The sequence below is a fragment of the Polistes canadensis genome, unplaced genomic scaffold (assembly GCF_001313835.1).
Source record: "Polistes canadensis isolate GaletaPanama2010 unplaced genomic scaffold, ASM131383v1 scaffold_27, whole genome shotgun sequence".
Classification (NCBI taxonomy): Eukaryota; Metazoa; Arthropoda; class Insecta; order Hymenoptera; family Vespidae; genus Polistes; species Polistes canadensis.
In genome coordinates, this window is record NW_014569574.1 from 894,801 (window position 1) to 911,626 (window position 16,826).

The 16,826-nt window shown below is 31.5% G+C and overlaps 1 protein-coding gene across 5 annotated transcripts; it reads right to left on the reverse strand.

Moving 5' to 3' along the window:
* Positions 1-4,130: 4,130 nt before the first annotated feature.
* On the reverse strand, positions 4,131-16,802 carry LOC106783882 (E3 ubiquitin-protein ligase Nedd-4). 5 transcript variants are annotated; one of them, XM_014742846.1, is made up of 16 exons: positions 16,598-16,802; positions 15,559-15,827; positions 9,201-9,401; positions 8,959-9,119; positions 8,583-8,748; positions 8,390-8,508; positions 8,205-8,331; positions 7,369-7,518; positions 6,769-6,816; positions 6,407-6,683; positions 6,280-6,338; positions 6,143-6,208; positions 5,850-6,079; positions 5,645-5,766; positions 4,941-5,580; positions 4,131-4,768 (listed from the first exon to the last, which is right to left on the reverse strand). In XM_014742846.1, exons 2-16 carry the CDS (start codon positions 15,709-15,711, stop codon positions 4,666-4,668), a joined length of 2,622 nt encoding a protein of 873 aa, XP_014598332.1. In that variant the 5' UTR covers positions 15,712-15,827; positions 16,598-16,802; the 3' UTR covers positions 4,131-4,665. The 5 variants fall into 5 exon arrangements, with proteins under 5 accessions (XP_014598332.1, XP_014598333.1, XP_014598331.1 ...); XM_014742847.1 differs by lacking the exon at positions 16,598-16,802 and having other exon boundaries at positions 8,583-8,736; positions 15,559-16,469; XM_014742845.1 differs by lacking the exon at positions 16,598-16,802 and having other exon boundaries at positions 15,559-16,466.
* Positions 16,803-16,826: the final 24 nt, after the last annotated feature.

The window sequence follows — 16,826 nt, forward strand, 5'->3', positions numbered from 1 at the left end:
GATCGAACGTTCGATTATTAACGTTAATCGTCTCGTTGTCGCGCGAACGTAAACAAAAATAAAATAAAGTTAAAAGAAATAAAAAGAAAATCTTAGAAAATGTACCCTTACGAGCCCGATGAAATAACTTTCTACCGTTTGGCATTCCAAAAGAGAAGGAATGAAAGATACCGAAAACTATATACATTTTTTAACACCACAGCGAATTCGAGAAAGTGTCTTCCTGGAATAGTACACGCGATAGTCCTGCCACTCATCGAGAGGGTAACAAACCCTATGAGGGTCGTATCGTTTGACCGGAAAAAATGAAGAACTGAAAGAGACGGAAGGATGGGTTCGTTAAACGCGCGCGTCAGAGAAAGAGATATTGGTTCGGCAACGAAGATTCTACGTGTACGTAAATCTGTAAGGTAAAGAAAGAGGAGGGATCTCGCGTGTCAAGGGTGTAAAAGAGTGTAGAAGGAACGGTGTCAAAGTTCGTTGTACTGACCGCAATGCAGTGACCTCCACGGCAGCAGTAACATGCAGGATAGGTTCCCTCGGCGACGTGGCTCGTCGTCGGCGGAGCCTTGAAAAGTGCCTTCAACGAGAACGCTCGTGTCTGCTCTTCGTGACAGGAAAGACCGCATAACATCTAAACCGCGAGTCTTTCTTCCTTCTTCTTATCGGCACATGGCTCCTTTCTTTTTCGTTGACACTGTCGCCGCCACCGCCACCGCCACCGCTATCGCTACCCCCGTCCTCGTCCTTCAAGCCGGCTTCCGAAACACCCTCACTATCATTCTTCACTACCGTTGACACTTCGAGTTTTCTCTTTCTCTCTTTTCGTGACACACTCCAATCTTGGAACCTCTCTCTCTCTCTCTCTCTCTCYCCCTCTCTCTCTCTCTCTCTCTCTCTCTCTCCTCTTTCTATTTTCTTTCTCCCTTGTCGTTTTCGCTCTCTTCCTACTCGGTTCGTCCTTTTCGTTCCTCTCTCGCGATCGTTGGACTCGTCGTTGAACACCAAACGCAAGGAGATACAGAGAGAGAGAGAGAAACGACGACGACGACGACAATGTACTACTATGTATCTCGATGGATAAGCAAGTTTCTTTTGTTTTTCTCAAATAAGACACAAATTGATGTTAGTTCCGTGGTTCGTTCGGTGCTCCCGCCGGTCTTTCGACGCGCTTACGAACAAGTTTTTCGACCTCCGAAGGGCCACCGCGAATCGATGTGTGATGTTACGCTTCCCAGCTGTCTTTTTTGATTCTGCGGATGTGCTCGCCCCTAACGACATCTCGCGTCATCCTTTGGTACTACGGCTGATCGAAACAATGACGTACCGGCTCCTTCAAACGGCGCTAAATTTCAAACGACCTTTTCCCACTTTTCTATTTCTTATTCTTCAAAAAATAAAGGCACGACGCGTTATCGTGTAACTTTTTGATATAATTTATTTGCATATATAGTCTCATTCTTCCATAATATCGTTATAAGAACATAAGATTTATTTCGTATAATCCTTAATTCGATTAATTATTTAATTCATTAATTATACACCGTCACTCATCTTGATCCTCTCTCTCTCTCTCTCTCGTCTCTCTAATTCCTCCAGATATTTATGCCCAAATGTTTTGCATTAGTTATTAGCTACTTCGTCGTACACATGCGGTCTTACAAGCACATTAGCATTAATCGTTTAGATTACAAGTGAAGTGAAGAGATATCGTATATATAAGTGTTTTTAATAATAATTAATAATTAATATATTTTACAGCGTCGTACATCTTTTTTCATATATATTTTTTTCTTCCTTTTTCTTTATATTTACATATGAAATAATGAAAGGATACACTATTTAATCGACGTATGCACGTAACAATGTAAAGAAATTGTGTAGTTGCGTGTAGTCGTGTCTATTATTATTTATTTAATATCGAACCTGCCTTATTATATATTAAGAAAAAAGTTGTATTCTTTTTCCTTAACATCACATTCACCATATTGTATATGGATATATTAATTAGACAAACAATAATAACAATAAATGATCATTATTTTATGAATTATTTTTTTTTTTGATTGCGATTTTTTTCTCACTTTTTTTAAATACAAAGTAAACGTCTAAGCTTGGATTATTTCTTTTTTTTGGTCAAAGCTTCGTCGGTGGAAATTTTGTTAAACAAAAAAAAGACGAATAAACATTACAAAATTCGTGATAACTAATACCAGCCATTGAAGACGCGCTTTTAATACGAATGGACTAACCGCTTCTAGCTTACATCTATCTGCGGAATTTTCTTTAAAAAATGCTATACTCTGAATAAGACTGCTTATACACGAGATTATGGTATATACATTTAATACGATTAAATATCCCTTACATAAATATAATAATCTTTAACGTTTATAGCAATAAAAGATCCATGCATTACTGCCGCCAGATGTTAACTTGGATAAATAAAGAATCTATCTTTCTAATATTTGACGACTTCATCGAATTGAATTGATATTACTTTAGATAGTTCTTCTTTCGATCAAAACACGATCAAAACAATGTTATCCGCGTAACAAATGCCATTTTGCATATTTAAAAATAGTTTTAAACGTTCAACGTTATGCCGAGTAATGTCTATAAAGATAATAATCGTGGATCTATTTGTTACGATTTCAAATCAGGCGTTGGTAGTAATGCATGATATCTTTACTTGCCGGGCGCAGTTGAAAATAATATCTTAAACGGATGTATTTAATTAGATTAAACGATTCTTATTCTTTATAGTAATACAAATTTAACGTTTATAACCAGAAATGTACTACGATAAGAAATCTCATAACCAGAATTTAAGGCCACAAAATTTTACGTTGTTACATAAAGATATTTATCGTTTAAACGGGACGTATTCGTTTAAAAAAAATAAGCTGTACAAATAGGATGGAATGTGTAGTCAACCTTGTATATTAAATATCTGCTAGGATACTTATTATACTCTATGGATACGTATTATAATACAGAGTAGACATTTATCCACAACACTTAACTTGCCATTATTGCTGATTCTAATGCATCTTTTATAATCTGCGATATTATATATATCATTTTTCATAGAATCAATGGATACTGTACTTTTAGAATATTGTCGACATGTACAAATGATTTAAAGTTTTTATGTAGTTTTGAAATATTTTGTATCTTAATTATACTAAATTATGTACAATCCACTAATCGAGTAAACGCTCATTGCACATTTACTCCTAATATTATTGTATAGAACGAGATACAAGCAAAATATTAATATCATTAATCATTATCGTGCGTCATATAATATTTACCGTGTTACGCGTTTTAAGTGGTTCGTGTCTAAAGTCTGAAATATAAAGTCAAATTGCCTATGTCATCTTCTATAAAATATCAAATTGAAAAATGACTTGTCTCACTAAAATCACAACTAAATGTATCGTTTAAATCCTCATCATTTTTCACCATATCATTTTGTATAAATTTCTTTCTAACTGCATCATTAAAATAAAAAGTATTCTAGCTTTCCTGTTTCTTCTGTACATTCGTAATATACATTTCTGGTAAACATAAATTTACATCTTTTATATTTTTCTCTTTATACAATACACAAACCAAAAAAGATTGGTATTAAATTAGCATAAAAGTTATTAACCAATAGAGAAGGATTAAGAATTATATAAGATTTGCTTTTGCATTTATCTAAGTATATGTGCTGATTTGTGTATATGTATATAGTATATATAAACTTAGATACTTCAAAAACATTAATATACTTCCTTATAAATAACAACATATTTTCATACGTAAATTTGATAAAATAACTAAAATTGCACGAAAAATTCTGATTAAAATTTATCACTCTCTTTTCTTTTACATGATTTAATCATTTATGAGAAATCGATTAGCCTTAGATTTGTCAAAAATGTGCATTGAATTAAAAACTTTTTACATATATAAATCGTATATAGCTTCCCCTTTTATAAAGGAAATACTGCTATATACTACTCATAATCTACAATATTATTGATAATTTAACAAATTAAGGAAAATAAACGATTCTAACAATAAATGAAATCAATCTACGTTAATTGGACGCTTTTCAAATATTTTTTTTCTTTTCTTTGTTTGTTCCTTTCTTTCTTTTTAAACGCTTGCATAATTTAGCGGTTATCGGCTTAACTAATGTAATAATTATCTTATTATAGATTTATTTACAAAATTAATATCACACTATTATTTTTCATTGTATAGTAGCCGGGCCTTATTATCTTAAAGTAAATTTGCAGAAATACTTGTATTGATAAAGATTAAAATTTTTTCTATTAGTGAACGAACGAACACGGCCATTATTAGTTATTTTACTTATAATCTGGATTTAAAATCATGACAAATTTCGCCAATGGGGAAATATATTTAATAGAAAATCACAATAAATTTGGTCCGTGTCGTTTGTAACAACTAAGCAATATATGTACTTTATCCTGTACCTCGTTGTCATACGTAGTAAGACATAACTAAATCCCCATAATGCAGGAAAATATTAATCATGTTAAATAGTCAATAATGTCAAGTCAGTATACATCGCTGTGTTGCTTATGCGTATGTATATACATATGTGTATTATATTACAGATATCATCATGAATAGAGGTATTTCATGCTAATCGACTCCAGCAAAACCTTGAGACCCTTCAATAGCTTTTATTAACTTATCCCTGAGCTGTTGATAACTTTCATAAGGTGGAAGGTCAATACGGTTAAAACTGTAAAAAGACGATTGCTCATAATTTTTGTTGATAATCTTCAGACATTTTAGTAATCCTGTTCACTACTCGGTTAATTTTAAAAACTTTGATTTTTTACGACTAGAATTGTTAAAGACTTAATATTGTTAATAAAATATACGTGTATTTACTTTAATCGGTATGTACTCACCAAGTGTGTGCTCTTGGATAGTTATCTGGTGTACCCCACTTTTCGATCGTAAATAATTGTGGTCCATTGCTTCCGTAAAGTTCTTTAAACCCGTTCATTGGAACTCGAGAAGTACCAGTTACAAATTGCAATAATCTCGATCTCATTTCATTGGTAAAAGAAAGAACGACTCTCCAAAACCATTGGACTACAATATGATTAGCATGATAATCTCCTTTGTATAATGTATTTTGCTTCCAATCTTTCACATCAATATGTTGTATTCCACACATCAATAATTCCAACTCGTGTTCGTCAAATATTTTTACTAGCGTTGGTGGTATAAGTGCATTAAATCCTTCTAGGAATGCGTTCATTTGTTCTTGGACGCGCGATACAAATCTCCATTGAATGACCAAACTTATATACTCATCTTTGTTTTCATCTGTTAACGATATATTAGCACCGTCTGGCTTAAGTTCTCTCTGCGAGGTATGTCCAAAGCTATCTTCGTCAACGGAAAATGTCAGTTCCAATTCGCTCGGATCGTTCTCTTTAATCCATAACAATGAATTGTAGTACTCGGAATCGACGCTTTCCATATCTTTCAAGTCAATAGACTTTCCCAACATCATTTTGTAAAATGGTCGAATAAAGAATGCTAAAAAAATACCAATACAGTATATAGAGGTACTATTATATAAATAATACAAACATACACTAACCATCCAAAAGTTTGCCATGATATACTGCCATGCCAGCTACGCGTCCAATAAATTTAAAATAATTCAAATGTTCTTCGTTACATACTCCAGAGAACGGATTGATTTGAAGAGTATAGTTGTCTCTGTTATATCACATCATATGTATGAAATAATAATGAAATAATGTTATTATAAGGATAAATAAATAAACTTTTCATTTACTCACGTAGCAGAGTATTCAAAAAGGCCATAATAAGGATTAAACATTTCTTTAGATAAAAGGAAAAACCATTCTCTTGCAAGGCCTCCATAATCCAAACCTACTTCTCCTTCGAATTCTACCCATAATTTAGTTTTTAGAATCTCCACTCTATTCACAGAACTTATGATGCGATATGAGTCTTCCAATATGTTGCCTCTTGCAACTTTTATTTCAAATTTGTTAGGAACATTGTTCTAAAATCAACATTTTTATAAGTTTTAATATAATACATTTAGATATTCTATATTTATATTTACCGGTTTTCTCAATTGAGACTTCAAATATTCGTATTTACGCTTGTAATCTCTGGAGTATGGTACAGCCTATGGAAAATAAGTTGAACAAATTATATAAATATCTAACTATGATATACTACTGTGTTTCGAAAACTTACTGGGCCAGCAATTTGTGGATTAGACATACGTGGATCTTCCCACTGAGTTGTTCTGGTGTCTATAAATATAAAAAATGACGGTTAATATAATATATTATATTTTTATCGTGAAAAGACAAAGACGTACTGTGATCAATGAAAAATATTCGTCCATCTGTATGTACTCTTTCTTCCCAGCCTTCCGGAAGAGGTCCAAGTTGATCCAAATCACTTCTCGGTGTAGTCGATGGCGCAATGTGATTAGGTATTGAACTTGGTCTGCCTGTTCTTGGATCAATCCATGTTGTTACTCTTTCATTATGATCAATAAAAAATACACGACCATTGGGAGCTATCTGCATACCCCAACCAGGTGGTAAGCCTTCCTCACTGGATACAGGAAGTGTAGGTTTTGGACTGTCGATCTAGATTATTAAAAATTATTATTATTATAAATATAAATTCTAATTTCCTATACAATTTTACCCTATAATTCCAATATAATATTACCTGTTCTGATGATCGTCTAGAACCAGCTGGACTATCAACATTATCACTCTGCAAGCAAATCATATTATACTCTTTTTAATAGGTAATAATAACTTAAATATAAACCTATATGAATACAACTAGTACACTTGGCAAACTGGTGTGACCAATGCTAAAGACACCTATTCGTTAAAAATTAAATACATATAATAAAGCTGCAATGAAAGATGTAAAATATTTGTTTTCTTTAAATATATTTTCATGTAAATAAATGAAAAACTTGTTAAAAAGGTGAACTGAAAAAAAAAGAAAAAATAGTTTAACAGTCATGCAAAAAATACTATTAATAGAATCAACAATAATGAAAGTACATACAAGTGTCGATAATAAGCAAAATAATCTGCTAGAATTCAGTACTCTCCAATGTTTCTCTTAATCAATGATAAACATTGAAAAAAAAAATTTATCTCCATATGAGATACATACGTAAACTTTCACACATATGTGCACGTATAAAAATTTATACATATACGAAATTATATATTCTAAATAAAATTAACAAACAAATATATACAGCTATGATAAAAGCATTAAACACAAAAAGTTTGCTTGAATGAATACCTGGTCTTCGCATTCACTTTGGTAGCCACGTAGATCAACAGAATGTCCGGAATCTGAGGAAGTATCCCCAATACCCCCTTCCCTATGAATCCTACCCTCACTATCTCTTGCTTCAGAATCTTCATCCTCTTCGCGTGGAACTTCGCCATCCTTACACACACATGCACAAATTGCTACATACTGCATGCTAATCTGTCTGATTGTTAGAATGTTATCGTAGCATCAAATTATTAGATACGTATGTACAAAGCTCTGATTTCTTTATCTATGAAATATCTAACAATCCACTATAAAACAACGCTTTATGCAAAAGAGTTTTGAGAAATTGAGTCGTTATTTAAATTTCAACTGCACTTAATCTATTCATTTTTAAAAGATCCATGCGTACTTGTATTATATAAATTATGTTCTATCTCTTAGAGAAAAGATTATACCTATTTATTAATAAACTTTAGCAAATTTTATAAAAATCGAATGCTGTCTTCTATTAATAAATATTTATTTCCTAAATGCATTACTACACTATTTTCTATTTTTTCCCCGATACAGTTATTGTGTTCTGTGTAGCTTTGCACACATTTATTGTATAAGAAATATTAGTATTATAACCATATTTAACAGACATATTCTCAATATGGAGATTAAAAAATAGAGAGTACTTTGCTATATAATATCAATAAAAAATAAGTGAAGAGAAAGGTACTAAAGAGACTATATTAGAACTAGAATATGAAATTATGTCTGCATTATGTATGCACTCTCTATATGTTGATTATGAAATTTACTTTTTTAGACATAAAATTGAATAATTTTAAAAGAATAATAATGGAAATTACCTGATTGATAACTGAGTTTCTGTGTCTATTTTCGTCGTCAGCACTAATATGAAAACGTCGCTGAAATTCTGTTGCCGCGGTATCCAAATTACGTTGTTCCGTTGTATTACCAGTAGATGATGTATTTCTATAAAAACAAGAGCATTCAACATTTCGATGAATAATACATTAAAAAAATTACATACGTATCTGTTGGCCTCTCCCATTGTGTAAATCGAGCTATGTGGTTGACATAATATGTTCTTCCATTAGCATCTTGTCTTTCTTCCCATCCTGGAGGTAATGGCCCATTAACCATATGAATCTATAAGAAGAAATATTTTACGTACAAAATATATATTTTAAATGCAATTTTATGCATGCATAGAATATACAAACTTCTGCAACTTGTTCTACAGGACTATTATTTTCTGGTTGTACTAGCTCCCATCCTCCCGAATCAGATGCATCCCCGTCTTCGTTCTCCGTAGTTGTTGAATCAGAGATATACGCATGATATATTTCCAATGTGCCTTTAACTCTCGATCGCTGGCTGGAATGATTACTGGATAGCCATATCCTTATAAGTTAGTCATCTTATATTTGCAAGCAAAACATTTCTATCATATCATTTATATAAACAAAATATGTTGATTCACTTTATGCAATAAAAAATGATACATTTAAGTGACAAAAATTAACAATAAATAATTGTAAATATTTGAAATAAATATAACGCACAGAATTGGATTGCAACATTTTGAAAATTTCTTACCTACGCGGTCGAAGAATATAGATTCTAGCAGGAATATTACGACCTTCTTGCTCCTTAGGTAAATTAAGTAGCGTTAATTCAACCATCCCAAGAAAATCATCCCTTGTCAATCTATTTTCATCGAAAACTTGTAATACTAGTTTATGATCAACGGGCTTAACCTGGACAAAAGCGATATTAATTAATAAAATTATAATATATATAAATACATCCATAAAGAAGATGTGTCATAAGTGACTTACTCTAAATATAAATTCTTCTTCCCAAATAGGATTTAAAGTCTTCTTTTTAGTTTTTGTAAGTGCAGAATCCACAGTCTGATCTCCATTTATAGTACTTAAGTCTACGCGGACATAGGGATCACTTGCACCAAAGATATCCTTTTTAGCAAGATGATGTCCCGCAATTACCTTTAACCTCAACTTGCGCGTACCCTCATCTCTCTATTTGCAATATTATATTCAATTAAACTAATAATCTTTCAGTTATTTGTATGCATATGATTATGCTTGCATGTAATACGTATTATGAGAATAAAATGTTAGTAGACATTTAAAAAATTATCATTAAGATAAAAAAACAAGTACAAGATGTTTGACAATAAACTATAATTTCAATATATGTATATGTGTTAATTAGATATTATCTTTAATTATGCTCAACACGTTAAACTAAATAAATCATTACCAAAATTTCTTTAATTTAACACAAACAGTTTTTAGGTCCGAATGAATACATGAATGAATAGATTACATTGATTTAACATTGACAATATCAGCAGAATATTCTGATATATATAAAACTAATATCTGCGAAAATTAAGGATAAACATTTTATATAAAAATGTCTTTCACTCTTTCTTTTTATTTTATAGAAGAAAATTTGAATATAACTGAATTTCAATTCCTGTAGCTAAAATTACGAAATATCTTGACACTAACAGTTTCACTGTAGCTTTATCAATTGAAATCCAACCTGTACTTGTCAAACTGTCAAAAAATGTACGTACGGAATCTCCATCGATCCCGGTTGGTGGTTTATATCCGTATACATTTTCCTCTGCCATTAACGTTAACGTTTATTCTATTTCTTTGTAATTCTCGACGATTAGTCTAACAAATTTACGAGTATCTCAGTTTTTTATATGCCATTAAGAAACCTATTTTGTCTTAACCCCTCTTCGTCACTTATTTCACTACCAGCTAGCCGGATATGACATACTCGATTTAAAGATGGCTACTTTCCTCTTTCAATATTCAAAAATAATACTTATACTTGATTAAATCACTTTTTTCACGAAAGATTTATTTAAATTTCTTTTCGCTTCTCCTATATATCTCGATGTAATTTGTTTGATCATGAAATTACGATTATTTAACGATGACTAAAGAAAAAAGATGACTAAGAACAAAAAATTAGGGAAGAAATTGGTACGCTTGCGGGAATTTTCAAAAGCTACACCTAACAATGGCTTCCTCGTTGCGCCTGCGAAATTGAAGTCAAAACTCGTTTATCGTGAATCTCTTGACAGCTTTTCCTCTTACCACTCCCCACTTTTTATTGTCACGTGATGTGTCTAACCTTAAAACATTAATAAACGCGCGCGCGTATACAAAGGCAAGTATATTTTTTTACAATTTAAAACAAATTATATTCCAAGTCTCGTTTTTCGAATTTACAATATAGTACCGCTACTTTCTACGAATTGTAAGCCACAATATTCAGAGCAATAAAACAAAACTGTGCGGATTACCTCCCTGCCACCTACCACCTTTCCTCTTACAGAAAATTAAATTAGAGGGAGCAGAGGAAATATTGATTGTGACCTTATGGCCAATGCAACCTTGGTTCCCTTTGTTTACATCAATGTTGATTGATGATACTCTGATTTTTTCACTATCATCGAATTTATTATTATCCCCCTGTAGGTCTCTGAAGCATCCGTTGGCAGAGTAACTTTACCTAGTTGCAAGAAGGCTCTCAGGAGAGCGTACCAGCGAAGAGATCTACCAAAAATAACTTTGGATATCTTAATTTCTTCATTATCTGGTTAGAACTTTGACGACAGACGCAGCTTTCTTAGTATTTAGAAAGGATAAAAAAAACACTAGCTGTGCCTCTCTATTCTTCGATGTTTTGAAGTGATCTGATATCTTAATTTTCGCATCTCCTTCTGATATTACAATATTGTTTAACTTTATAAGAGATAAAGCTTGGACCCTCTTAGTAATTGCTAAAACAAGTAAGAATACCAGCTTAAATGTTAAAGATTTTAGATCCGATGAATCTAATAGCTCCAAAGTTTCAGTCCACTTTAGTACTGTTTCAGAGCTCCAAATAATATCATACTTTGGTCTAACTAGGCGAATTTTAAAGACTTCCTTTAAAAAACTGTATAAATAGAGAATTATTATCTAAACCCATAGAACTCAATAAGTCGATAGCTAATCTTTCTGAATTTAAAGTACCATAAGCTGCTCCTTAGTTAAAACGAAATATGACAAATTTCAAAACTGCATTAATTTCTGGTTCAGCGGATCTAATTTTATCTCTAACCAATAATTTTATTAATTTTTTCAACACCGAGTCATATTTTTGCGAAATCAAATGAGATAATGAGGAGATTAAGATATCTGAAGATTTTTCTGGCAGACCTCTCCACTAGTACGCTCTTCTGAAAGCTTTTCCTTTCCAGGAAAAAATCATTGGTCGACTTTGATTTAAACAGAAGAAACCAAGGTTGTGTTGGCCAAAAGGGTACAATCAATGTTCCCTTTGCTCCCTTTAATTTAATTTTCTGTAGGAGGAAAGGCAATAGGTGGCGAGGAGGGAGTCTGCAGAGTTTTGTTTTATTGGTCTGAATATTGTGACTTGAAATTGGCAGAATAAATGGTACTACATTGTAATCTCAAAGAATGAGACTTTCATATATTATAATCATATATTTATAATTTCACGTACAGGGGTAAGTTTGTTTGATTTATAATCAATTATTTTTAAATTTTCTAATAAAAATCAATATAATGTTGTTTGATTGATATATTTGTTGTTATACTCAATTGTATAATATAATTTATAATTGTATAAATTATTGCTTTCTTTTTTAGTAAACTTCCAAATATTAATAATGCCTCAACGCAAGCAACAAAGAAAGCATTCGACAGAAGGCACTAGTATAGTAATAAATTTAACGTTGAAAAAATTCTTGGAAACACCAGATCTAAATGAATTACAATTCCCATCTTCACACACATCTAAAGAACAAGCTTATATCTATGAACTTTCTAGGAAGAACAGTTTAATATCCATAAACAGAAGGTACAAGTTAAATAACGTTGTATTCTTTATTAGCTATATAGCTTTAATAAGATAATACAGTATAATAATGAATATCATAATAATAGATAGTGTTAAGGTTGTAAACTTTTTTAATTTACAATCGCTAATATTTTACACAAAATACTAATTGATTGTTAGCTAATTAAACTTACTGTGCTAGCATTATCTATTATTATATATAATTTAAATTCGATATATAATGGTAGATCGTGTATAAATTACTTCAAAAAATAACTTAAAGAGAGAGAGAAAGAATGATTTTTTAATTAATAGTAAAAGCATAAAGCAATTTTTAACAATATGTAAGAAAGATTTTATAATTCAAGGTAGTATAACTATCCAGCTACAAAAGCCATCGAAATGAAATATTTATGCTTTATTGCATAATTTCTCATTGAATCGTAAAGAATGTCAAGATATGTTACCTACGATGGAAAAATTATAGCCATTTAGCACAAATGGTAAGAAACAGAAAATTGAAAGAATGTAGATATGTATAAGCACACGAATTAAGAAAATTCATTTAGAGAATGAATATTATGTAGTTAATATTTATACATATGAAAATATATGGTATAGATGCTTTTTATTCTTTATAATATTCTTTTTATTATTTTTAATGATTAAAAGAATATAAAAGCTATGGGTCGCTTGAATAGTAACATCCCACAAATACCATGGTTAAAGAGTAATTTTTATGTATTGAATTTTTGTAAATCACTTCTGATCTATAATGCATAGAAAGATATTTTTTAAATGCTTTAACTACCGATCAAATAATCATAACTGGGAAAACAGGAGATGGTAAAACTACCAAAGTACCTCAATATATACTGGAGCATTGCCAGCAAAGGCATCAAATTTGTATAATTATATGCACTTAAAACTAGGAGACTTTCTGCAGTATCTGTTGCTGAAAGAGTCGCATTTGGAAAGGACAAATACATTGGACGAACATTTGGTTATTAACACTACGACGTCCAGGTGGCTCCACGTTGGTGCCATGCGAAAACTATCGCGCGAACGCCGATGGCTGTATGGTGATATTAAAAACTGTAGAACGAAAGTTAATATTGCGTATTCTATTTAACTAACAGTAAATTATAGACGTAGCAACTTTGTGTTTTCATAAAAAAACTGTGCCCTACGACAATGGCAAACGAAAAAGAAGACACAATTATACGTGATGAGTGTGTGGACATCTTGTCTGATGTTCCATCCGAATTTGAAGATTATGAGGAACTAGAAGACATTATGTTCTCAGAAAAGGAAAATGAGGCAATATCTTCGGATGAATCTGAAATATTTAGACGGAGAATTCGGCGAACACTATCGTTATCAAGTGATACTGAAGAATCAGAAGAAGATAACAGTAGAGAGTGGTCAGATTTTGATTTACCAAGAAACAATAATGCTTTCGAAGGATCTTCCGATTTTATTGTACTTCCCAGAGATGTAAACAATATCGAGGATGTTGTGGAACTATTTATAGGGAACGATCTGTTTGAATTTATTAGTACCGAAACGAATAGGTACTATGATCAAAATTTCACCAAGAGGAAGCCCGATAAAAAAAGTGCACAATTTTTCAATGTTACGACAGTCGAAATAAAAAAATGGTTTGGACTGATTATTCTTATGGGAATCGCTAAAAAACCAAGGATTGATGATTATTGGTCGACAAATCCACTTTTGGAAACACCAATATTTGGTAAAACGATGTCCCGCAATAGATTTCGTCAAATATTATCGTTTTTACATTTCGCAAATAATAGTAACATACCTGCCAATGCCGACCGACTGTTCAAAGTACAAGGTATAATTGATTATTTTACAAAAAAGTTTCAAGAAAACTTCAGCCTTGGTCAAAATATTACAATATATGAAGGTATGATACCGTGGCGTGGGCGATTAAGTTTTAAAGTTTATAACCCCTCTAAAATAACAAAGTACGGTATACTTGTCCGGATGCTGTGTGATTCCGTTACGGGATATATTTCCCGTTTCAAAATATACTCTAGCATTAAAAAACCTTTAAAGGATACAGTGATAAAACTATTGAAAAATGTTACTGGAAAATGGCATCACTTGTATATGGACAACTACTATAACAGTGTGGAACTTGCGGAAGATTTGCTTACGAAAAAAATTCGCGTTTGTGGAACGCTACGGCAGAATACATTACCGGCAAAGTTGAAAAACTGCAAACTAAATGTATTTGAAACCAAACATCAACGAAGAGGAGCAATACTCGTGCAAGTATGGAAAGCATCGAAGACGAAAATAATAAGAATAATTTCTACAATACACAATGGCAGTTTAGTTGACACAGCAAAGAAATGCAAAAAAACCAATATTACGATAAAAAAACCTGCATCGATTTTGGATTACAATAAATATATGAAGGGAGTAGATCGAGCTGATCAATTTCTGAGCTGTTATCCTATATACCGGAAAACCATAAAATGGTCAAAAAAGGTGGTGTTATACCTCTTTAATTGCGCCTTATACAACGCGTTCGTACTGCAACAACATTATAATACAGATTCCAAGAAACTCCACCTTCATGATTTTTTATTGAAAATAAGCGAATCCTGGATAAAAGATTGTTCACCTGTTGGTGAAGAGAACTTGGAGGCCCCGAGTACATCGTGTGCTTCCCGTCGTAAATCAATCAACAGACTTTCTGGCCACGTAAAGGAACACCAGCTGATACGTATATCAGAAACCGATAACCGAAAACGCAGAAGATGTCATGTGTGTTATAAAAACAAAAAAATTAAGAGAACTAATTTAATGTGTAAATCTTGTGGAGTTGCGCTTCATCTCGGAGATTGCTTTGCTTCATTTCATTTAAAACATAAATACTAAGTATCCAACAAAATATAAATTGGCAATGCTTTCGTATCAATTTGTAATTACGTTCGATCTCACAACCTAATAATGAATGACCTAAGCTTCAAAAAATGACATTGAACTATACACGAATATGTATCTATAGAGAGAAGGCATTTTGTAAATAGGATAAAAAATTTTTTATTAATCATTTAATGATCTTATCGCGCAATAATGTCAACTTTTTAAATAAAAACATTATTTATTTTGTCTCTCAGTTAAGATAAATGTATATAAACTACAAATCTAAGTTAATTACTAATCATATTTTACAAAAATAAAAGCATCAAACTTGAATGATCAAGCAAGATGAGGGTGCAATAAGATTTTCTAAATAATTAATATAAAAAAGATGAAATCTCTTACCGTAGTATCTGTTAAGGATAATCTTCCAGCACGCAATGACAAATCTGTTACACGAGATGTTCTTCTATGTTGAGAATTCCATGTATAAGCACGACGTCTTGGCACTGATGGTTCAACATCGGCATAAATTGGATATGTCAATGTGCCTGGCATTTTCTATTTTTAGTATGTGAACTTCATACAACGCATTGACTTTAACACTATTTGATTTAACCATTCCAAACTTTATTTCCTTCTTCAAACAACAAAGAAGAGATTTCATAGAAAATCTGATAAAGATAAAGATATTTATGTACTAATATATTAATTATAGTAATCAATTAAATATATTATGTAAGAAATGTGTAGAGTTCTCAGAGTCACAAGACCGACCTTATAAGATGATAAAAGCAATGTCCACATATGTTTGATCAAGAAAATATTAAAAATACAATTTTCATTACTCCTACAATGAACACGGGTAATAAACACTTTAGTTAAATTGTTAAATTACTTATGAGAAGGGACATTTACTTTTAAATAATAATAATATATAATCTCACTCTTGAAATTGCCATTAATATACAGAAGCAAGTTCGATTCTAAATGAACGGAAATTGTTAAAATCTCACGAGATAAGAGAGCTTTAAATCATTTAGCGATAAGACTTACGATCAAATGGAAAACATGCTAGCGTATTCAACTAACACACATGTATATTTATAGATGGCCATACCGTATTTAACGAATCAACAATTTCGATAAATTTAATTCTTCCTTTTGTTAAATATTTCTATTTTAAATCAAATATCTAATGTTTCTTCTTTAACAACCTTAGATTAATTATTTCTTATCGCATAATTAATCATACGAAAGTGTTTTTTAAAGAATTTTAATTGCCTTTACATTGATATTGAAATATCTTTTGAATATTAATCTTTAATCACTTTAATTATTACACGTAGATGAATTTTTTCAAATCCGTATTTTTGATTTGTATATTTTCTCGTTGCACGGTGGCGCCTAATTTCAAAATTCCCAATGAATGGTAAATACTTACTTATGATTGTACGAATTAAACGATAGCAAGAAAATGTGAAATACAATATTTTATTTGCAAAGAAAATAGAAGTTTTATTTTTATATTTTTTGATCAATCAATTCTGCTTAGTACGTCCAACGGCGGAGACACTGTTTTAAAGATTGTTTGTGAAAAATTTGTTTCATACAGTAGCGCCCTTTGAAATTGCGGTAAAAGATAGAAGCTCCTACCCCTACTATTGATTTAC